General features: G+C 32.6%; 2 protein-coding genes across 2 annotated transcripts; one reads left to right on the plus strand and one right to left on the minus strand.

The window, feature by feature from the left end:
- The first annotated feature begins 8,934 nt into the window (after nt 1-8,934).
- Nucleotides 8,935-10,735, plus strand: LOC124822562 (inositol-tetrakisphosphate 1-kinase 1). Its single transcript, XM_047294582.2, has one exon. It carries the CDS (start codon nt 9,329-9,331, stop codon nt 10,352-10,354), a length of 1,026 nt encoding a protein of 341 aa, XP_047150538.1. The 5' UTR covers nt 8,935-9,328; the 3' UTR covers nt 10,355-10,735.
- Nucleotides 10,736-22,114: 11,379 nt separating this feature from the next.
- On the minus strand, nt 22,115-23,386 carry LOC124822564 (transcription factor MYB53-like). Its single transcript, XM_047294584.2, has 3 exons — nt 23,124-23,386; nt 22,244-23,008; nt 22,115-22,148 (listed from the first exon to the last, which is right to left on the minus strand). Exons 1-3 carry the CDS (start codon nt 23,384-23,386, stop codon nt 22,115-22,117), a joined length of 1,062 nt encoding a protein of 353 aa, XP_047150540.2.
- Nucleotides 23,387-24,414: the final 1,028 nt, after the last annotated feature.

Raw genomic sequence — 24,414 nt, forward strand, 5'->3', positions numbered from 1 at the left:
ATAAGTATAAGTATATATAAAATAAAGAATAAAAGTGATATTTTCTTAATATATAAGAGATAAAAACAACGATTTTAAAATTATAAAAAAATATGGATGTTGTTCAAAAGTTCGTGTAATTTCAAATAATTAAAGAATTAATTTTTTATTAATAAAATAATGTTTAACTTTTATATTTTAAAACTTGAATTTTTAAAGTTTCGTAATTTTTAATCTATATATAATTTTTAGTAAAATATGTAGAGGATATGGGATTTTAATAAAACTATAAAAAAATGCTATTTTATTAGAAAAAAGATTGGAGTGTCTTTTAAAAAATTAGAAGATACATGATTATTATTTGATTAAATCTTGGAAAAGATAAGTATTTATTTTATAACTTCTAAAATAAATATTACCAAACAATTTTTAATTTAAAATAAACTTTTAAACTAAAAAAAGTAAAAAAACTGTCTGATAAATTTTATTTATTTATTTATTTGGTTAAGCTTTTATTTCGAAGTACAGCTTCGAATTAAATTTTAAGAAGAAAAAGAAAAAAACAGGTCAAACGTTGCCCAAGTAAAATTTTAAACAAAACCTCTAAAACACATCAAAATATAAGCCGTAACTCCAAACATAAATTTTTAAATGTAAATTTTGAAGGTTTTCTAAGTGAAATTGAATTAATTTGTTTATTTATTTTTTTTTTAAATTTTGGTTCAATAATTCATTCCATCTTTAGCTTGATGCCAATGAAAAGGACAATCATAGTTTTGGTTGTCTTTCAAATATAATAAGGCTATTGCTTCCTCATCTCATCAAATTCTTCTCACTCCATCAAAACCCTCGAAAACAGTATTTTTTATTTCAGGAAAAATAAAATAAAATTAGGAATTGTTTATTGTGTTGCAGAAAATAAATTCAAAATGTAACGGGGCCCAGAAAGAAAATAATGAGGTGCAGAAAGAAAATGCCCTATAATAAACTTCATACCTGCTTCAACAAAGGTTCTGTAACAGTCAAAATGTTCCAAGCCTTTTCTGCATTGAATGCAAGTTCAACTGCAATGCAACTTTTGGTTGAATTAGAAATAGGATAATAATAATTTGACAATATTTTTTTAATAATATTTTAACATCATTTACATGTCATTTTATTATTGGTCCATGTTAATGTTTATGATTATTATTGTTGAGTGTGAAGTGATTTTGGATCAATCATAAAATGACACGTAAATAATGTTAAAATGTTGTTAAAAAAATATTGTCAAAAATATCACTATTTTTCTTGAAATATAAATTTTGTTTCTTACCATTCTTATGCTATTTCATTTTGAAATCCAAAACTTATCATCATAAAATTACATTTTTTATTATGATGTTTATCCATTAGCTGCATTTGATCTTCTTCAAAACGAAATTTGACCATTTTATGATCAACCATGCTTCATTGTGGCAGCCTTATACTTTCATACAAAAGAAAGTATGGTATTAATTATTGAAAATTGTAGATTAAATAAATTGTCAATTAACTGTTAAAAATATATACTTGTGTTTTGTAGCTTTTACTATTACTCTACAATCATCATACGATATTTAATTTTAAATTTTGAATTTTATATTACATATATAATTACTACTATTTTACCTTTCTTTCTTTTAATAAATAACAGTTAGCAATATTATTTGTTTTTATTGTTACATTTGTCTTTTTCAAAAAACTTCATCTTAAATATTTTTATAAATTTTTTTATAACTAATATTTTAAATTTCATTAAGATATAAAATTACAAAGAGGAAAAATATTTAAGCATATATAATACTTTATCTAAATCAAAGTCAAATTAACTAGTTTATTAACATGATAATTTTCCACGGAAAAACATGAAAAAGTGTGAATTGTATATATTTTAAAAAATATATATGCATAAAAGATTTCGGAATTCATCCTCATTCCATATATCTTTTATTTTGTTTTAATTATATTTTTAGAAATTAACATTTTATTTATATTTTACTCCTGTCCTATGATATTTATTAAAAACTGAAATAAATCTTTAAATAGTAATCGAGACAAAAAAAATTAATTAGTGTAATGACTAATTTAGATGGTAAATTTAGAAAAATTATTGGTAGTCAATATTATGAATAAAAGATTATAATTAATAACTAATTAAGCTCTAAATTAGTCACTAACATTATTTATCAAGGTTTAGTGATCAATTCTTTTCGTAGCCAAAACATTGGTAGCTAATGTTAGTGACTAATTTAGAGTCTAATTGATTCTTTACTAGTGTGGGGAAGAGATACGGTAATAGTTATTTTTAACAATCGATAACGGTACAACCGATGCATATTAAGAAGAGGTAAAAAACAGAGAGTTTTTGACCTCTATTCTTAAGCAAAGTAAAAAAGGTCCACATTTTGCGTTGGTTAAAAAAAACTGAAGCACCAAACCGAAAATAAATAAGACTGGGCTTTTGACAATGGTTCTTCAGACACCTGAGACCATAGGCCTTATCTGATTTTAAATAATTATTTCATTTTAAGAATCTATGGTAGTGGTTCACGTTAGGATCTTTCCCCGTAAAATGCTTCCTCGACCTCACACTCCCATGGTCACCACACATAACTACCCAACGATGACCATACAACAACAAACACAAATGCTTATACAAGAACATGAATTGCGCATGCAATGATTAAGGCCCTGCACAACGACAAGCTAACCTTCAGAACTTGATACTCTTAGCTGCACTCCCCTAACTATGTTAGGGACTCATTCACAAAGCTCACAGAACTTGCCAACACGAGACCTCTTTATGATGGAGAAGAGATTGAAAACGTTGAGACCATCATCCCGCTATTCCTTGCAGTTTAAAAGTGCTCGTCTTTTATATGCTCGTTGATGATGTAGATGTATAGGATGAACTCGACTTAAGAGCTTGGCCTGTAGAGGATGAACTCTACCTCAAAGCTCAACCTTTAGAAGATGAAGTTGACCTTAAAGCTCAGACTGCAGAGGATGACCTTGACCACGAAGCTCGACCTCCAGAGGATGACCTCAGTCGCAAAGCTCGGCCCATAGAGGATGACCTCGACCTTCAAGCTTGGACTATATAGGAGGAGCTTGGCCACAAAGGAATACCAGTAAATCATCATAGAAGTAAATTGCTACAAATGTTGCAAGTTATACCGACAAGAATAAAACAACTAAATTTATCTATACTTTGAATAATTGCTAATGTTACAGGTAACGCGTCATTCTTATAAGTGATGGGAAACATTGAAATCCAATGTTGATTCTCACGGAGCCGTTATCACCAACAAACCCAAAAGAAATAAGAACCCATTACGCTACCAGGTTGACGTGACACATTCTCTTCAGAATAAGCCTATAAGATAGAAGAGATCGGAAGGAACCTCGAAACACCATGCAATTATCATGTTTGAACAATTACGTGTACTCATCTCTTATAGTTTAAAAATATGCACGCCTTAATCGTCCTTTCCGAATCATTTATTTCTTTCAACATAAGACCCTAAATGTGGCAACCAAATTACTAGATTATAAGTAATACCACAAATGTGGCACACTAAAATCCAAGTTACTTGATAGTAACAACAATAAAATCTCACAAATAACATTCATTAGAAGACATTTAGGACAAAACATTAACACAATAATGGAGATATCAAGTTACAACAGACAACTCAGAGCATTAGATCGAACACAAAAGAAGACCGATCTTCCTGTGTCTAAGTACAACAATTAACTCGGCATACGACCAAATATAAGAGAAACATTGTTTATAATCACCATCTAGTTAGTATGATACCTTTGTCCCATAATTAAAATAATCAAAAGATCTAATTCACTTAATCAATACCGAAATTTAATATTTGCAATATTAAGGAGATTAAAAGCACATTTAATTTGTATATTTAAACATAATTTAAATTGGTCAGCGTCGCAATTTCGGTTGCCACAGTCAGTTTGATACCACGTATGTAATGTTAATAATTTATTTGCACAGGGAACACTGTTTGAATTTGATGTTATTACTACATTTTATCTCTAACTTCTGCAATGTCTTATTTTGTTCCATATACCTTTAATTTTTGTGAGGTAACTATGTGAAAGTTATTGTTTACTTGCATGTTTTAGAGACACCTTGTCCTAATAGCATATTGTTCTAATTACTCCAATATGTAGACTATTTATTATACTTGTAATATTAAATAAAAAAATATCCTATAGATTAAAAAATACTATACTAAATAAAAAATAATTCTTTTATATTTTTATAAAACATGGGTCTTATTCAAAAGAAAAAGAGACTACATTATCAAAACACAAATCTTAATCAGAGCAAAATTATTGCTGCTGCAAGAGCACGTGTTTCTCGTGTCAAGAAGAATCCAAATTTCAAAAAAGTTTGTGGGGTAATAGCTGGTGAGACTTTAGAAACACAATGATTTAAGCACAACCATGAAAATACTATAATTAGTTTACAATGTGGCTTGTAAAAGAAAAAGGAAGAAAACCATATTCAACGTGTTCTAGATAATTTTAATACTAAATTAACTATTTTAAAAAATATTAACTAAAAGTTTACCGTTGAACCGATCGACTAAAGCAAATACAAAGATAATTTATTCTGTATAAACTATATTAAACATCTTATATTATATTAATGACATATGTGTCACAAATTTTCAAAATTTGGTGTTAGTATGTTCAAAAAACATTTATTTTCCAATATCAAATTTCCAAGTAAATCATATTTTTATAGATATTAGTAAAAAAAACTTTTTATAACTATATATTATACCATTATAAAATGTGAGACAATGATAATTTTATAAGTGATACAAGATTTTCTAAATCAATCGAACCTATAATCGATATAAAATGTGGTGTGGTGACATAACTGTAAATATTCCAAAACTTTCTATATCGACTGAAGATAAAACAAAAATAAAAACTTATCTTATATATATATATATATATATATATATATATATATATATATATTTTTTTTTTTTTTAAAATTTTAAAAACAGATACTATACCGATTTGATCTTGTAACAAGTATAGTATGTTTAATTTGACATTACCTCACTTCATGCCCCACTATTAATTTTCAACACAAATTTCTTCTTTATAAATATTCTCTCTGACTTTCTTGGTACGTGAAGTTGTCGTCTGCTATGTTACTTCCTTCGACGTTGTTTTATAGGGTTGTTGTTGTTGTCGCTACAGTAGAAGCTTCCCACTAGTATTTCTTTTTGTTGTCCTATTTGGTTCTTTTAAATCACCTTTCACTTTCTTCAAATCTCACGCCTAATTGTTTCTTATGTGATTGATAACTATAACTTCTCTAAATTAGTGATGAATGCATCAAAGTTTTTTTTCAAAGTCGCCATTAAGCTTTGAATTTAGAGTTTCTGACACCATTATTCTTGCATTAGGGTAGAAATGACAATTGTGGCAAGTTGGGTGTTGGCAACTTGGATTATTGTGAAAAGTCTTCGTTTGTCCTACCTTCCACAACTAGAGTCAGTTAACCTCTATGGTAGTGCTCACACTTTCTTCTTAACAAGTTTGCTTTTAATTCCTTTTCTGTTAAATTACTTTTTTTTTTCATTTTCTTTAAGAGGGTTTGGGATTCAAGTGGTGAGCTATATTGTTTGACATGTACTTGTTTGGTGAATTATATTGTTTTATTTATTTTACAAATATTATTTGGTTATCCTGAGTAAAATGTATACATCAAGGTTAATCATACACCATGAAACCATTATAGATGATATGATGAAGGTGGTGGTTGTAGACATTTGAGGTGCTGCTGCTTGAGTCCTTTTGTCCACTCAGGAGGTTGAGACAATGGAACAAGGCCTTGTACATTTTATCCTTTGGCTAGTAAGATTAGCAAAAGTAATTATAAAGGAGGTAATTGTCTTTAGTTGTTTTAATTATGCATTTTCTATTTCTTATTGGTGTATATTAATGTTATTAAAGTCTTTAAATATGTATAACAAGTTGTAGCACAAGGGTAGGAAGATGTGAATTAATCGCTACCATAACCGTCACAACTGGAAATTTTAGAACAACTTGTTGCAATGGTATCGACTATCTCCCTGACACCTATACATATATATGGATTTATTAACCCTACTCTCATTCCATTTGTTGGGAATAAAGGTGAAGAGGTTACCGATATTTATTAGAGACATTTGAAAATAGAAAAAAAGAAAGTGTATTAACACCTTATTTAAAATCGGTATAGAAAGTGTCACATTCTTTGTCAGTTTCGATCTTAACTGACATATAATGTGATTTTTTTTAAAGCCACAACACTTTACTAGTTGACACTATAACTTGCAGAAAAAATGACTTTTGTATACAAAATTTTATCTCCTAAATAGACCTTCTATACCGATGTAGAAAATATTTTTTATATAAAAATATTCAAACAGGTGAGATAACATCCTAAATGTGCTTATTTTGATAATGCATTGGATGAAAATGATAAATTTAATTTTTTTAATTTAGTATTTAATTTATATAATTTATCAGATCCCATCTTCAATCTTAACTGACATAGAATGTGACGTTGTTTTTAATCTACGACATTTTCTTTACCGGTTGATACTATAACTTATATAAAAAAAGTTACTTTTATATACAAAATTTTGTGGGATAGAACTTATATCGATGTAGAAAATATTTTTTATAAAAAAAATTTCGCACTAGGAGAACTTTCTAAATGTGTTTATTTTGATAATGCAATGGATGAAAATGATAAATTTTACATTTTTTTAATATAATATTTAATTTATATAATTTATGAGATCCCATCTTATTTTTATTACTTAAAATATTATGAATTAAATTTTGTAATTAACTTTTTAAAAGTTCATTATCAATATAGAAAAGAACAAATTCATTCAATGTATCTTTTGACACAAATAAAATCATTAATATTTAAATAATTTTAATTTTGAAAGAACCACATTGAATAATTATAAATATTGCAGTGTATATTTTAAAACCATGCCTAATATATAAACTTTTTTTTCTATATATTTTAATAATAAGTATGAAATATTTAAAAAAATATTTGATAAAGGTGTGTTGAGCAACAATATTTATGGAAGTATAAGAAAGGTGCTCCTCCATCTTCCAAACCACTGAGTCTATAAACATGCTTTGTACAATATCTCTCCAAATTCGTCTTGCATTGAAATTGCTAGAATTCACTCAACATGATGATGCTTCCAGAAGTTATCGATCTCCAAAACTAGAAATAGTTTGTGGGCAAGGTCAACAACAAAATGATGAACTTTGACAAAGAATATTATTGTTGTTACGCTCCAAATTTTATCAAAAAGATCATTGTTATGTTTTAACCCTTTTTGGACCTGCTTCAACCACAACCACCAATTGGACCCGCACCTCAACCACCATGGCTACCTCCTCACGTTTCAAATTCATGTATTTTCCTTTCCCATTCCTTTTGCCAAACCCAAATTTACAACTTTATCAAACAATGTTACAAAAATAAATCACGATTCAATTGGGATTTTAAAATCTATTTTTAAATATCATATATATTTTAATTATAAATCAATTAATTAAAGAAATATGAGAATTTTTATACTAGTTTGTTTTTTTATTACTGAGACTAAGATTAAGTAGTCAATGTTAATGAGAATTTTTTTTATCACTACTACAAAGTCAGTCAATTATCTCAAGCCTTGACTTTGATCAAAAGATGAACAAAAGACACCTATGTAAAACATTGCCTTGTTTTAAAGGTGTTGCAAAAGATGCTACACATATTCAATTCAATGTTAAGTAAGGAGTTTTTAATATGTCTTGAAGCTTCAAAGTATGCTTAAACACATATTAAGTTAGGAGTTTTTAATATATCTCGAAGCTTCAAAACATGTTTAAATACAAGAAAAAACGGTAGCAAAGAAAGACCTTGATAATTGTTTGAAAAAAATAAATAACTAAAATAGTAAATAAAATAATTTTTTTTTGTTATGAAATATAATTTTTATTAAAGGTTTATAGTGAATTTTATTTTTATCTTACTTTACATTTTAAATAATCTTTTATATAAGATTATTTAATAAAATCACATATATTAATAGTGAGATGGAAGAGACTTTTAACTTGATATAAATGATAGGTATTCAAATATTTCTTTTTCATATTTTATTATATTAGTATAATAAATATATCAATTTATAATTTTTTTATTGTATCAATCAAATTACTTATAAACATTTCATTCATCTCTCTTCAAATAAATACACTTTTCATTACTTTTCTCTTTCCTTTTCACTTTATAGAAAAAAAGACACACAAAAACTGCATACATAACAAAAAGTATTCTTTCATAACCATACTCCAACGATCGTTGTTGCATAATACATTAAATAGAAACTCGTGGATTATAATTTTATTTAAATAACTAATCTTTCATTACATGCCTGAAAAAGAATTTTAATGATAAATTAATGTTAAAATAATAATTTTAATGTAAAAAATATCAATCATGCCTTTTAAACAATTTATACGATAAACTGTTTATGTTTTTCCGTAGTGCATAACCTAATACTTATAATCTGATAGAAAAAGTAGATGAAATACTTGCATTAAATGCAGTATTTTAAGCTTTGATTATTTTTCCTTAATAGATAATAATATTTAATTATGAATTTTAAATATATATAAATGGATGAAATATACAGATGGATTTGGGAAGTGTGATGCAATCCATGGTTAAAAAAGTGTAAGGTTTTGTTGGGGGTGTTTATTTTTTGCCTTACTCCTTCATATGCTATTTAATAAAGAAGGTGTAGATGGGATTGAAATTGAAAAGAGAAAGACTAAAAGGTCAAAAGAAGGTCTTAGGGTGGAGTGGGGAATCGTTATTGTAAATTGCCCAAACACCCATCCAATCTTATCACGTTTTGACTTTCCCATTCTCAGTATCACCACATTTGCACACGCGCTGCAATAAAGCGGCGCCATCCCGCAACCCAATCCCCAGAATATGCCACGTCACACCTTCTCCCTCAAACCCCAGTCACCCTATCATTCCCCCTTCATCCTCACCAACCCTAGTCTAAGCTATATATATCCCCATCCGGTTACCATCCTTTCTCTCTCTCCGTTTCTCTTTTCTCTTTTCTCTCCTTCTCTCATCCGTTCCGTTCGTTTTTTCCCTCTGCAAAATTCTCTTCCCGACCAACAAAACCCAGGCCCTCCAAATTAGGGTTTCTCCCCGGGAATGTGATTCAGCGCGCGGCACGCAGAGCGAACATCAATGGCGGAGAAGACATTCGGCGGCGTGATAGGGTATGCGCTGGCACCGAAGAAGCAGAACAGCTTTATCCGCGACTCATTGGTGAGTCTAGCGAAATCGCGAGGGATCGAACTCGTTCGTGTGGACTCGGACAAGCCCCTCGCGGATCAGGGCCCCTTCGATTGCGTCCTCCACAAGCTCTACGGCGACGATTGGAAACGCCAACTTCGAGAATTCCAGTCTCGCTTCCCAAATGCGGTTATCCTCGACGCGCCCGAAGCGATCGAGCGCCTCCACAACCGAATCTCGATGCTGCAGGTCGTGTCGGAGCTCCGAATCCAGGACCGAACCGAGACCTTTGGGATCCCAAAACAGATTGTGATATACGACAAGGCCACGCTAATGGACCCCCAGGCCGGGGATAGCCTCAAGTTTCCGGTGATTGCGAAGCCGCTTGTGGCCGACGGCAGTGCCAAGTCGCACAAGATGGCGCTTGTGTTCACGCGCGACGCGCTCGATAAGCTGAAGCCCCCGATCGTGCTGCAGGAGTTTGTCAACCACGGCGGCGTGATCTTCAAGGTTTACGTGGTGGGCGAGCACGTGCGGTGCGTGAAGCGCAAGTCCCTACCCGATGTGTCGGAGGAGAAGACGGTGGGCGTTTCGGAGAACCTTCTGTCGTTTTCGCAGGTCTCCAACCTGGCTAACCACGACGTTGAAAACGACAGCGATGGCTATTACCGGCTGATGCATTTGGAGGACACCGAGATGCCCCCAAATGCCTTTGTCGTCGACATCGCTAGGGGCCTCAGGCGGGCCCTTAAGTTGAACCTCTTCAATTTCGACGTCATAAGGGACGCTCGATATGGCAATCGATATCTCATCATTGATATCAATTATTTCCCTGGCTACGCCAAAATGCCTGGATACGAGGCCGTTTTGACCCAGTTTTTCTGCGACGTCATGTTGAAGAAAGAGCAAGAAGAACAACAGGGGGAGGATCACGATCCCGTTTCTACCAAGGACAATGAGGAATCTGTTCAGGTCTGAGATAATTTTGTCACAGCTCAAATGTGTTTCTCCTTCTGTACGTATCGTTGGTTGGTGGCTTTTGGGTAACCATACTTTCCCCAGTGGACCCATTGGCCTCATTGGTTGGTACTTGGTAATGTTAGGCACGAGTCACACATTTCCATTTAGGGTGCAGTTGGTACAGTAGGGTTGGTTGTGGTTAGTTTTTAACCTCTTAACTTGTATATTCCTTCCACCATTGCTTTGTGGAGATAGGTACCTTTTCAAATACCCTCAACATTTAGGAAAGTTGTATTTTGCGGCTTAAGATACTAAGCTAGAAACTGTTTTACCTTGTGCCCTTTTTTCCACTCAATAACTTTTTTCCCCTATTTTGCCAAATTCTATTCTCATTTTGCATATCTTGCCTTGGTTACATATTCTGTCGACGATTTTCTTGTGCAGTTATCTGTTCCTTCGATATTTTCAGTTTCAAGGTCCTTAATTGGTATTATGCTAATGAATATTCCTTAAAGATGATTAGCAGAATAAGGTGGAAGATGATAAACCGTTATGCCGCTTTTAGATCTATCTTTAACTATCTGAAGTATTTGAAGTATTGATTGAGTAAAAGGCTTAAACAATGATTGTATTGTTTAACACACTTGAACAAGTGGCTAACTATGAGGCAACCCATAAATCAACTATGCCAATAGAGGTTTAACATTGATAGATGATTTCAAATATAACTATTCAAATCTTTTGTTGATTTCTTGGCAAATTTAGTTTTTTCTTGTGTTGAAGTTGCTCGTGCTTAAGTGTTTAGAAAAGTACGTGGACACATCTGTCTCATTTGTCTACGATTTTCCACCATTTCAATCATGACTGCACTTTAAAACCTTGCCCATGCCCGTATTCTTGGATTGATTTATTTTGCTGTTATAGGTCTGTGTATACTTTGAACATCTAATGAAAAAATTAATACATAAAAAAGGTATCAAACAAAACATCCTGTTTCGTTATATTGACTATTTTTTTGGGATTTTAATTGCTACTAGTGATTGCCAACATGTTTTGTTTTCACGTCTCCTTAACTTTTATGCATAAAGTTGGAACTCTTCATTATTTGACAAGAAATTGGAGTAATGTGCTTATGGAAAGCATGTCCCCCTCTTATATCAGATTGGGTGAGTTGTAGTGGTAAGCTCCAAAAACACTATAGCTGACAGTGGATAGTTGGATAATTTTGTTCAAAGTTTATGTGTATATATTGTAAAAAATGATAAAACTTACTCAAAATTGATATCCTTCATAATTAACAATAAGAAAATTAAAAGTCACAGGTCTCTTAAACAACACAGAAGCAAATTCGTACCATAGTCATACACGTTTTCTAGATAGTAATTATCAATAATTTTCTTCTAAATAGTCATCTTTTTTGTTTTTCACTACTGTTACATGTTTAAATTTCAGTTTTGAAAATTAAAATTCAAAAAAATCCCTAATGTCTCTGTTCAGAGGGATTTTTTGGAATCTACACGTAGTATTGCTATAGATGCTATACAGCCTGCAATTTGGTCTGCTATACTAAACAACTCTTCCACAGCCGACCCTGTAGTAGGCAGGTATGTCTCTGTTCAGAGGGATTTTTTGGAATCTACAGTGTTGCTATAGACGCTATGCAGCCTGCAATTTGGTATGCTTCGGCTTCTAAACTAAACAGCTCTCCCGCAGCGGTCCCTTGTAGTAGGAAGGGGTTTTCCCAGTGCTGCACTAATATAACAGCTATATATATATATATATATATATATATATATATATATATATATATATATTCCAGGCTTCTACTGAAATTTGACTTGCTGGTGTAACATCTCTGTCATCACTATAATCAAGAGATAGTGATTTTTTATTTATTTAATTTGTATTCAGTTTGTGGCACAATTTGGTAGGTTTTATATGTTCACGAATTTTACTATATGCATGACTATCTCAAGAAAAACATGCATGTGTTACAGTACAACAGTTTCATTCAAAGATATTCCCAGTATGCAAAATGTTCAGCTTGTGTGCATTTTCATGCTAGTAGTTGATGTGCTTCTGGAAGGCTGGAAGTCTTATTTTTGGCCCTTATCTGCATGTTTACAGAATTGCCATTTAGAGGCGAATTAGTATCGGATGACATGGGTTTCACTAATGTGCATAAAATATGGTTTTCAAATTTAACATGACTTCTACATTAAAACTGTCTGTTTTCAGTTTTTGATGAGCTGTGATTTCATTCATAATCCAAAGCTAGATATTATATTGCTCTTGTTTGACCTTGTTTGACCAGGTTGAATCCTGTCCAAGTTTTTATGCCAAACAAGGAGTTTGATGCTATTTTCAAGTTGGTATTATTTAGTAGAACGTCTTAAAAACATAATATTGATGTTATGCTTCATGGTTATTTTTTCCTTAATATAAGGTCTAATCATTAAACTTTCCTCATCTTTACTGAATTTAGTCCGTAAAAATTTTGCTGAAAGTTTTTTTACTTCAATGTTGTATACCCCATGACAAGTAATCTATTACGATGACCTCGCTCTTGAAGTTATGACTTGGCCCTTGAAGTGAAGTATCTATACTTATATGACATGCAGTAATGGATGGAACAGTGGTCCTAGTTTCAATGGGGCCTTGGATTTGAAACCTACTTGACAAGTTCACATGTATTGTACTTGTGAATGTTAAGCCCACAGATACGCCAGATTGAATGGAATAGAAAAAAGAAGTGGCTTTTCCACGTAGAGATTTTGTCTCATGCTTGTAGATAACTTTTGTTCAGTTGGATATATTAAGTGTTTTAACGTGCTATAAATGTATTCTTGTTTTGCCAATTTGGCCATTCTGTCTGACATGTCTCCCCGGATGTTTGTGGTGTTATTGTATGATTGGTGAGTGGAGTTGTACAAGAATAGCATTTCATTCATTATATAGGTACCTGGGGCATTGTTAAAATCTAGACTCGTTAACAGACCTGAAATATGCTTGGAAGTTAACCTTGGTTTGTATATTATGATATCTTTTCCAGGTTGATAGCATATAAGATAGAGAGATACAAATTCAATTCATGAACATCATTTTTAATTCAAAACTTTAAAACAGTAGATTTATGAATCTTATAACTTTTTTTATTTTTACTCCAACTTACTACAATTTCCAAGAATATATTTTTCTTTCAATGTTTGATGTTTTTCTTTAGCCTCGAATCATCATCAGCAAAGCATCTCTTGACTTTCTGAAACCTCATGAACTTAACACCAAATTGACATACAGGGAAGGGAAGGCAGTGGTGGATAAGTATTATGACATGAACTTTCTTCACACCAATGGCGATGAAACATGGATGCCATGTTGTCACCATTCTTCAATCATTGTTTTTGTTAAATATATTATCCATACCACATCTATAAAATTGTTTTAGAAGTAATAGTCCCTTCCATATTGTTTCCATATTCCTCTCAATCCAGATTCTTTCCAAATTTATTATCGCTCATACATAGATATAATTTAGAAAATACATAACATAAACATTAGAATAAAAAATGTAAAATACTTATCCACCAATGAATACACAACTAAAAAAAATCAATTGACATTCTCATATCCACCAAAAAGTAAACTAATACACTTTTGGAGAAATATAAAATACTAAAACAACTTAAAAAATATTCATTGGAGGTGTCTTACAAAGAGTAGGAAAAAGCTTCGAAATCAAAATTTTAATATCTACGAAAAGAATATGAAATGTTTAATTTTGAATCTAAACAACAATATTTTTCATGTGTTATTTGTCTCAAAGGTGTACCAAAAAGATATTCTAAATAATAAAATAATATATAGATATGTTAATTTGATTCATGGTGTATGGGTCAGTCCTATCTGATTAAGTTTTATTTTATAGGATCACCATATAAGTGGGTTAAAAAATAATTTCAACTCCCAAAGCACCTTCTTAAAGTGGGTTAGGCTGAAGGCTAAAGTAGTATCGATTCTATCATAAAACTTCAATTAATTAACACCTTCAATTCAATCTACGTAAGAGGTCAAGCCAAGTCGTTCTAGCTTGAAGGTCAACTCGATTTTGTCTAGATTAAAGTTTTATTTGAGATTATCTAATTGGTCTGGGTCAAAGTTTAAGATGGATTACTCGGATTGAAAGTTGAGACTGGATGACTCGAGTCAAAGGTCAAGATGAACTTACTCAAGCTGAAGGTTGGGACGAGCCAACCTAGACCAAAAGTTGAGAGATACTAAAGTTTGAGCCAAGTCAACATAGGGCAAAAGTCGAGTTAAGTTGTTCGAGGTAAAGGTCAAACCAAATCAATTCGACACAAGAGTCGACTCGACGTCAAGCCCCAAAGGGTCTAGTAGAGTCGACTACATCGAGGATAAGTCGAGTTAACCCAGGTACAATCCAACCTTGTCTATCTTGATCATAGATAAACTAACCTAGGTTGACTCATGGATTAACCCTAACCCATAGAATTTTTGGTGTTATTTTGGTCTTATGAACTTATACTGTTTTTTTTTTCTTTAGTCATGTGGGTCAAGGTCAAGCCTTACGAGCTTGGCCAAATGATAATTATAGTAATATCTAAAATTCTTAGAGAATATAAGGAATTTTGCTTGTGTGGTAATTAAAATAATTGAATTTCATAACCTAGACATGATAATAATAGAGTTATAGAGTAACATTAAGGTAAAGTAAATGAAGAAGTATTGAAAAATCAAGTGAATCTCCAAAATAATTAAAATGCATCAGATAAGGTTGTAACAATTTCAATACCAGAAGAGAAAACTAGAGACAAAGGATATAATAACAAAAGGAAGAGAGAAGAAAATTTCAAACAAAAAGAGAACAATTTAGAATAATTAGATCATAAAAGTGATTGAAATAATTATGGTGTTGTCAATATAGAGAGAGGATGTAATAACATACTAAAAATGAGAAATTTTAATTGTTTCTATTGTGAAAAGTTCACACTACTAGTGTAACGAAGAGTTTTGGCACTAGTTTTTTGTTACGATACTCTCATTCTACAATTGAATCATATATATGCAAGATCTTTCACGAATTATAAAAATTCATAAATTATGGAGATAGGTACAAGTTTCAGTTTAACCTATAACTAAAACTTATGCTTTAACATCTAGTTAAAACCTTTTAAAAATGCTTGTGACATTTATAAAAATATTTACACAATTATAAGCTTCGGTTATTTAAAGAAAAAAAGCCTTAAGTTGTGTAAATATCTTAAAAAATGTCACCGTGTCATTATAAGTAATGCTGTCAAAATAGGTTAGAACCCGCGAGCCAACCCGACCCACCACGGGTTCGAGCTGGAATGCAGTTTGAAAAAATGTCATTTTTTGATATGGACCAATTTTCAACTCGGCCCACTTAGAACTCGACTCATTCGGGTTGAACCCGTGGTGAGTCGGGTTGACTCACCAACCAACCTAATTAAATTTAATTATTTATTATTTTGTGTTTCAATATTATTAGTTAACATTTTTTTTATTGTGTTGTAGATGGAGATAAAGAAAAAGATGTTTCAAGAGAGAAAAATATTATGGATTCTAATGTTATAAATGAATAAGTGACACAAAAATGATCAATTTTAGAAACTTATTTATTCGCTTGTTGTGCTTGTTTTTGGATTATATGGTATTTTTTTTTTGTTTTGAATTGTCTTTTTGGAGTTTAACATCATTTAGAGTGAAATTTATTTAGATTTGAATTACAAAAAATTGTTATTTGTTTTAGATTTGAAAAAAAATGTAATTAAGTGAGCCAGTGAGTTAACTCGTTTAACCCACCAACCTGTGCTGGGTCAGACTATAAGCTTAGATTATTTTTAAAATACCAAAGTCTATACTCATAGAATTATAGGGTCTATCAAGAAGGAGGTTCACCGGGGAGATACAACCACCAATGAGATCTGAGCCCAACCACATAAGGGATTGACATCACTCTCTACCCAAAACCTTACTAGTACAATAAAGAGAAAAGGCACCGATTGTTTATGTTTATAGGCATCGGTTCTACAACCGAGACATATGTGGGCGAGGTAAAAAGGTTAAGCTTTATGCCTCGGTTATAGACCGAGATAAAACGAGACAGGAATATGCCTCGATTCTTAGATAACCGAGGCAATAGCATTTTATTTTTTTATTTTTTCAGACTTTAGACTCAGGTTCATTCATTTTGTCATGCCAAACAAACTCAAGATTTCCCAATTTCAGCTTAAGAATCTAAAACAAACAAGAAAACCATAACAGGAATCAATCAAGACACAATATTACAACAACCAATGTCAAAATTCTATCTAGAGAAGCAGCAAACATCATGAGCTTCTTCGAGGAACAACATACATACAAACAACCAATGTCAAAATTACAACCCACAAAACCAAAGTGATAATAGCAACAACTAATGAGAAGAAACTTAGAAGCATAGATGAAGCAACACCTCCTTGTGATGTTTGATGGACATGTCAAGTTTTGTTACTGCAATAAGGGAAAATAGCGGTCCATACTCAATCAACAACACCTCCATATCCAAATCCAGAGAAGCAAAATGTGTGTCACACAGCAAAGGGCATACCCAAATCATGAGCTTCTTCAAAACTTCTTCCTCTTCGCACATGGTGAAACAGAAAGCCAGGGTTTCTCTGTCCTTCACCCAACGGTGTGGTCAGAGGCCACTTATCCATGCAGTTCAGCTTCTTCGCGCCACCTAAACCGTCGACAGAAGCATCTCCGACCACCACCATCTCCCCCACGAAGCTTGCCAGCATCCACCATGAACCACTTCAAGAGCCACCTCCAAGTCTCCAGATCAGGTCGATGTGTTCATATCCTCCGCCGTCCCCACCCTCCTCGCCACCGTCACTGACTTCCTCTACTCCCCCTCCTTCCACGAATCCTCCATCCTCGGGTGGTTCTCCGCCCGTCACAGATCTGCCCTCCACCACTCCATGCGCGCAGATCTGCCCTCCGCCCCTCCATGTGCGCAGATCTGCCCTCCGTCACTGCTGCGTCCTCGTCGCTATTGTGTTCTCATCGCCGCGTCCTCGTCGCCGTCACGTCCTCGTCACTGCGTCCTCACCGCATCCACCGTCGTCGCACATCACATGAGAAGAGGAGGTCGTCGCACATTACAAGAGAAAAGGAGGAGAAGAGGAGAGGTGCTAGGTTTTTGGGGAAATATTTTTGCTTTCTCGATTTAAGCCCCACAGTCCAAGCCCAATATGCCTCGGGTCCATCTGCCAACCGAGGCCGTATCTTTGCTATGTGAGGGTTATGTCTCGGTTCACCCTAGCAACCGAACCAGTATTTTCTTTAGACACCGGTTGCTTAACAACCGAGGCATATAATGCTATTAAAATTACGAGACTGCCACCACGTTTTGATATGCTTCTGTTCCATAAAAACCGAGTCATAATATACGAGTTAAAAACGTCATTTTTTATTAGTGCCTTAAGACAATGACTTAATGAATCTTTTACCTTTATATAGTGTTATTTAGAATTGTACAAACATTTTAAAAGATATCACCACATTATTATGAGTTTTTATTTTCCTAGGAACCAATGTCAAATCCTATTTTTCATCAGTGCACATAAAGTTGCATATAAAATGTGTAGTTAAAACTCAACATATCAAAATAAATAAATAAATAAATATATATATATATATATATATATATATATATATATAATATTGATGATCAATTTAATAACCCATTAGAACTAAGTGAGTATATAAGACAATATTGAAATTAAACGTGTACTGAAACCAAATGGGTCTATAAGACCAAACTTAATCTCCATAGAATTTGTGGGATTATTTTTTAACTTATTAAGCACATTTATAATAACATTGATTTTGTTATAAGAGACTTGATAGCCTCTCAAACCTTAGATTCTTTTAATCAGTTTAATCTCACATTTAAAATCTTTTAATTTCTATAAATAATGAAGTTTTATTCGGCCTTCTTTACTCACCCAACTCGAAACCTGAGAAAAAAAGCAATGTCCAAAAAGTAAAATGAAGCAGCACATAACTATCCTTTTTTTTTGAAACAGAAGTTTACAACCAAGTCAAATATTAAGTTTTAAAATCCTCCTTTTAATTTTCTAAATAAAAAAATACAGGAAAAAGACATGCAAACTATTTATAATTCAAAATACTAATTGCATCAAATTTTCATACAAAACTTGTGTATATACATATTATAATATTCTTAAAAGTTAAAAACAATTTTCTCGATGGAAACAAAACTTAGATAAATCAAAATGTCAGCGATATTTTTTGTAATTTACTAAAAAAAGTGTAGATAATTGGAAAATACCTTATCAAATATTTTTAATATTATATTTAGGGTTAAATATGTTTTTAGTCCCTAAACTATCAAGCAAATTTGTTTTTAGTTCCTCTTTAAGGTACATTTTAGTCCTCCTCCTTAAGGAAATCTTAATTTTTTGTCTTCAAAAACTAACATCGTTAAAAACCAGCTGAGTTGGCTGACGGTGTGCCACGTGTGTTCATCGTTTTCCTTCCTAACTCTTGGCACGTGTGATGACACGGATCCACCCTCTACATCATGACCCACCCCACCTCCATCTACCTCCTCGACTTCTCCTGGACTTCTCCTGCTACCGTCCCCCAAATCACCTCACCGTCCACTTCCAAAAGTTCATCCACCACTCCACCCTTACCGGCGACTTCCTCCGACCATACCGCGCTAGGGAAGAGGCTGAGCAGGTCATGTTCGGCGCCCTTGACAACCTCTTCGCCAACACCCGCATCAAACCCAAGGACATCAGAATCCTCATCGTCAACCCCACGCCCTCCCTTTCCTGCTTTACTCTCTCTCTTTCTTTCTCTAAACTTTCGTTTACCAAGTTTTCTGTTCTACTTGGTTGTAGAGGAGAAACCGGAAAAAGGCTTGGAAAAAATCAGAGATTTTAACTTACACGCTTTTGAATGGACAATTATTGCCATTCAGCTGTTGATCTCATGGGTAAGTTAATCATGCATGTTTTGGCTAATTCTGTACTTGTGTTTTGTCCCATTTATTCATTTTACTGTAAGATGTTCCTCACTGCTTTGAGGAAAATTGAATAAAATATCAAAAGGGTGTTTTAACTTTTAATTGGAAATTCCATATATACTTGATCCTTAATTATATAAAGGTACAAGTTTGGGAAAAGGTAGAGATTTTGGTGTTTTACTTACCCGTTTGAAATTTGAAGATAGATTAAAGAAGAAAGGACGCGTCTTGTAACAAGGGCTTGATTCTTTAGTGTAACAAGGGCTTGATTCTTTCCTATCATATATTAACTATAAAATTCATTTGTCTTCTTATGTTCAGCTGGTTTCACCATCCATTTGCTTAGCTTTCGGCAAGTTGTGCTTTTGACCAAGTACCAAAGACCTCGGTTTTCAACTTCAAGGTGTAGATTGTCCAACACTTCTACATGTTAGATAATCTTTGGAGTCAGGATTGTTTACTCAATTGACTAAAGTTAGAATCTGGGTTTGATACGAGATCTGTAGTGAAAAGGGAAATCAATTTGGTTGTGAAAAGAGAGCTCATATTGTGCAGGAAATCGGCGAAGCGTGCAAATCGTTTGGGTTTTTCCAGGTGCAGAGGATGTGTGGTTATGATTATGTATATTTTTGCTTTAAGAAAAAAGGTTTAAGAGTAACATAGAATAAAAATTGAAGCAAGTGATTAATCACGGGGTGGGTGTAGAAGCAGTGAGGGAAATGACAGAGGTGGCTCATGGCAGGAGTGATGTCAGAAAAAAAAATTATGTGGCATTACACTGTCAGCTAGCTCAGCTGGTTTTTAATGGTGTTAGTTTTTTAGGACCAAAAATTAAGGTTTCCTTAGGAGATGACTAAAATGTACCTTACTTTAAAAGAGGGACTAAAAACAAATTCGCTTAATTGTTTAGGGACTAAAAACATATATAACCCTTATATTTAATACTTCCTTGTAAAAATCAAGCATTTGTATTATTTTTGAAATTTATTTTGGCTAAAAGTAATACTAGGAGTCTTATGATAATTTGTTTTAGATTTTATCTAGAAAATGTTAGAATCATCAATTTTTATATAATTGTTAGTGAAATTATGATGACGTTATTGTGAGTTTACTATCAAATCCTTTTCAATTTTATGGTATGGACGTTTTGTATTACCTATATCAGTTAGCTTGTATAATTAATTGCTCCTTCACTAATTTTCTTAATTTGTATTACTATTTTTCGATTGGAATTGGATTCTTTTTTCTTCTTTTTCACTTGGACTTCTTTTGTTCTATATATTGTACAAGGTGACATGGAGGCTTGAGAATGAGGACAAACTAAAGAAAAAATTTCACTCTAAAGCTTCTTACATAGTTTCATATATGTTTAAGGAAGCAAGAAAAGAGGATAAAAAACTTGAAAAAATTGAAAATAATTTATTAAACCGCCTTATGAAAAAGTGGAATATATCTCTATATCAATTAAAATGTGATAAATTTAAGGGACAAGTGTATAGTCGAGCATATGCAAAATTACATGTCACATATGTAAAGCTTGTTCTAATCTACAAGTGTATTCATAAGATATTAATCAACTCAGACAACGATTTGAAACTAGTGTTAGACAGATAAAAATAATTAATTTAAGAAAATTATTAAATAAACTCTAATTTATATATTTATTACTTGATAAAAAAATATTAATTATTGTACCGGTTATAATCACTAGCTACTTTAGCTATTTTTGTGATAATTTTACTCAAAATTGACAAACTAGGTTGCTTTTACTACGCTAATTATTTGATCAATGTAAAAAATTTAAACTTCATATATTACGTGAATTTATATGGATTATAAAACCCATGTAATAAGCTAAAATAATTAAAAAAAGTATTTCTATGCATACTATAATGAGGCAATATTCATGTATGTAATAAAACATAGACTACTTTTGAAATCAACTTTCAACGGTAGACTTCTCAAAGCTATCTCAACGGTAGACTTCTCAAAGCTATCTCAACGGTAGACTTCTATAGCTCTCTTAAACCCAAGCCAGCCAACCATCAACCTTCTCCACTATCTCTAAAATACTAAAATTTAAGCTCTATAACATGAAAATGGGACAATGTTGTAGAAAAGTTTTTGAATAATGGAACCTCTCTACCTCTTTTGGCTTTAATTTTACTTAGATAATCGCCATTATCTTAAGGAGCAGTTTTATTGGCGAACGTGAAGACAAGAGGGTAGTTCTGCTGACATGTCTTTTTGCATTATTCTTTATTTTCACACGCAAACGTAATTCCAATCACAAATTTTATAATTCAATGCATTCTCTTTACATATTCAAGATTTACGTGAGCATTAGCCAGATCAAAATTTCTTTAAGGGGTGAGAAGAAGAATGGTGCAAAGATTATTGTTCTTATTGCTGATAAAAAAAATCTTATTTATAACTCTGCTTTATCACTACAAATGACTTTGCTTGATGCTTTATTTGACTCAAGATACACATACATTAAGAAGAAACAAAACAAAAAGGTCGAACTGTATAATGTGCAGATTTTTTTGTGTAATGGAAAAAACTAATTATGTTTACAGACTTCACAGATTTATGAAGGACAATAACCAAAAATGAAGGATCAAATTCAAAGAAAAAACAAATGAAAGAATGAAAAATATCTGGGTATTTGATTATCTTGAAGAAAATTCCTTCTGTCAGGAAACTGGAGATGCAGAAGTGGATGTCAAGCTGCAAAAGAAAAAAAAGAAATTATGTAAAGTTATAAACTAAAACGACGCACTTAACCATTTGAGCAAGATAAACAAATTAAGAAGAAATCTTACTCTAGAATCTCTTTCCAGTAGGAACCGCTTGCTTCATCATCTTCAATGAGAAACTTCTCCCAAGCCTCAAAAGTCGTAGAGAAAGGTGACTCTGTGGACTTTTGTGCTTCGTTATAGTTGCTCTCCATTTTGTTGAAGGTAGTTGTCCTAGGACACGAAGCAACTAACGGTGGAAGTAAATTTTCTGCTTGATTTTGTTGTGAAGTGTTAATGTTTTTGGTATAACTACGAACTTCTTGATGATTAGTTTCATTTTCTTTTTCTATCCCTGATTTGAAGATGTTCTGCTGAGAATAGTCACTGGGTGTTTGAGAGAATGGATCGGATATGTTGTTAGCAGTAGGGTTTGGATATTCTGGACCTCTGAACATTGGATCTCTCACTTGGAGGGTGTTTGTTCCATGGAGGAATGTATCAAATGTCGGTGGGTTGAGAATTTGACTGTCTACGAGGTAAGGATTAGTCATGCTAATGAATGAAGAATTGTTCATAAGTTGTAACATATTCTGTAGCACTTGTAGTTTGGCTAATTGAGTGACATCTGGTTGTAAACCGGTAGGGTTGGTCCAAGGACTCATTGATGTGCCCAAATTTGACATGCCAAGCAACTGGGAAAGATTCATCAGATGATTGAAGTCAGTTCTTGGCCTGTGAGTTTCAGGATCAATACCCATGTGGAGAAGCTTTTTTCTTATGGTGGTGTTCCAGTAATTCTTGATCTCGTTATCAGTTCTCCCTGGAAGACTTGTAGCAATCTTTGACCACCTACAAATTGATCATAAAAATGAATTAGGGTTTCAACTTAATTTACATAACAAAAAAAGAAGTTATCTCAAATTTATCATGCTTCACAATACAAAGGAAAAAGGCATATTCATACTTGTTTCCAAGAACTGAATGAAGGTTGATGATCAATTGCTCCTCCTCTTCAGTTAATTTTCCTCTCTTAATATCTGGTCTTAGATAATTTTCCCACCTCAACCTGCAGCTTTTTCCGTTCCTATTTAGACCAGCATGCTTTGGAAGTGTTCTCCATGTTCCTCTTCCATGTTTGCTAATATAATCCATTAGCTTTTCATCTTCTTCCGGTGTCCATGGCCCTTTCTTAACATTACTCTCGTTACTGCTAGGTGACCTACCCATTAGGCAGGGACACAACAAATGTTCTACGACAAAAAAAGTAGAAGCAAACAGGTACAAGTTTTTGGGAGAGTTTGACAAGGCATAGGTATGTCCAGGTATTGTTATATATATGGTGTTTGGTGCATGCAATTCACGAAATGAGGTCATGCATTACCTTATTTCTGTAGTGATAATATTCTCTTGACATTAAAGTATCAGAATATTTTATCACGTGACACGTGATCAGAGACTAAAAGCTTTAGACCATGGGAATTTCCATATTTCACTTTGCTTGTATCAGTGCCTAGCAATATGAAAAATAAAAAAAAAACATTAACCCTTTCTGTTTCTAACCTCGATGTTTCGGCATTCATTCCTATCATGCGTAATTCTCAAGTTTCTTATTAACTTCGTCATGAGTGTGATAATCTTTTGTCATGTTCTCATCATTTGAAATTCTCGCAATGTCAGCTATATTTATATATTTCTATTCAGCAGCCACAACTGCATCTCAGTGTCCTCATTATGAAATTTATCACCTTTTCACCTAAAATTCATTCAAATTGCTCTAAGAAATGAAACAAAACCTCCAAATTGAAGTTGCTACCTATGTCAAAGGACCCAAAGGTGAGTTTGAAGAGGTCGAGTATAAGAATTGAAATTCATTATTAACTTTATATTAAGTTGTTAGTATTTTGAGGCTGTGGAAGGAACAGTTGATGGAGTAGAAAAAATGTAGAGATGACGAAATGTAGAAAAAATGTAGAGATAACGAAATGTAAAAAAAATGTGAAGATAGTAGAATGTGAAAGTAGTAGTTGAAAGAAGTGTTGTACTTGTCTTAGTTGTGATAGATGTTGTCTTGCATCAAAAGATATCGTACATGGGTATTTATAAAGTCATAAATTATTTTAGAATATGTTACCCACAACTTATGTGGAATGTTCTAGATTTTTACCTATGTAGAATGTTCTTAATTTTTTTCTTTCTATCTTAGATTTTTTTACAATATTATAGAACTTTTATTACATTTTAATACTTCTATCTTA

This window comes from Vigna umbellata, chromosome 1 (genome assembly GCF_029865625.1).
Source record: "Vigna umbellata cultivar VRB3 chromosome 1, Vumbellata_1.0, whole genome shotgun sequence".
Lineage (NCBI taxonomy): Eukaryota > Viridiplantae > Streptophyta > Magnoliopsida > Fabales > Fabaceae > Vigna > Vigna umbellata.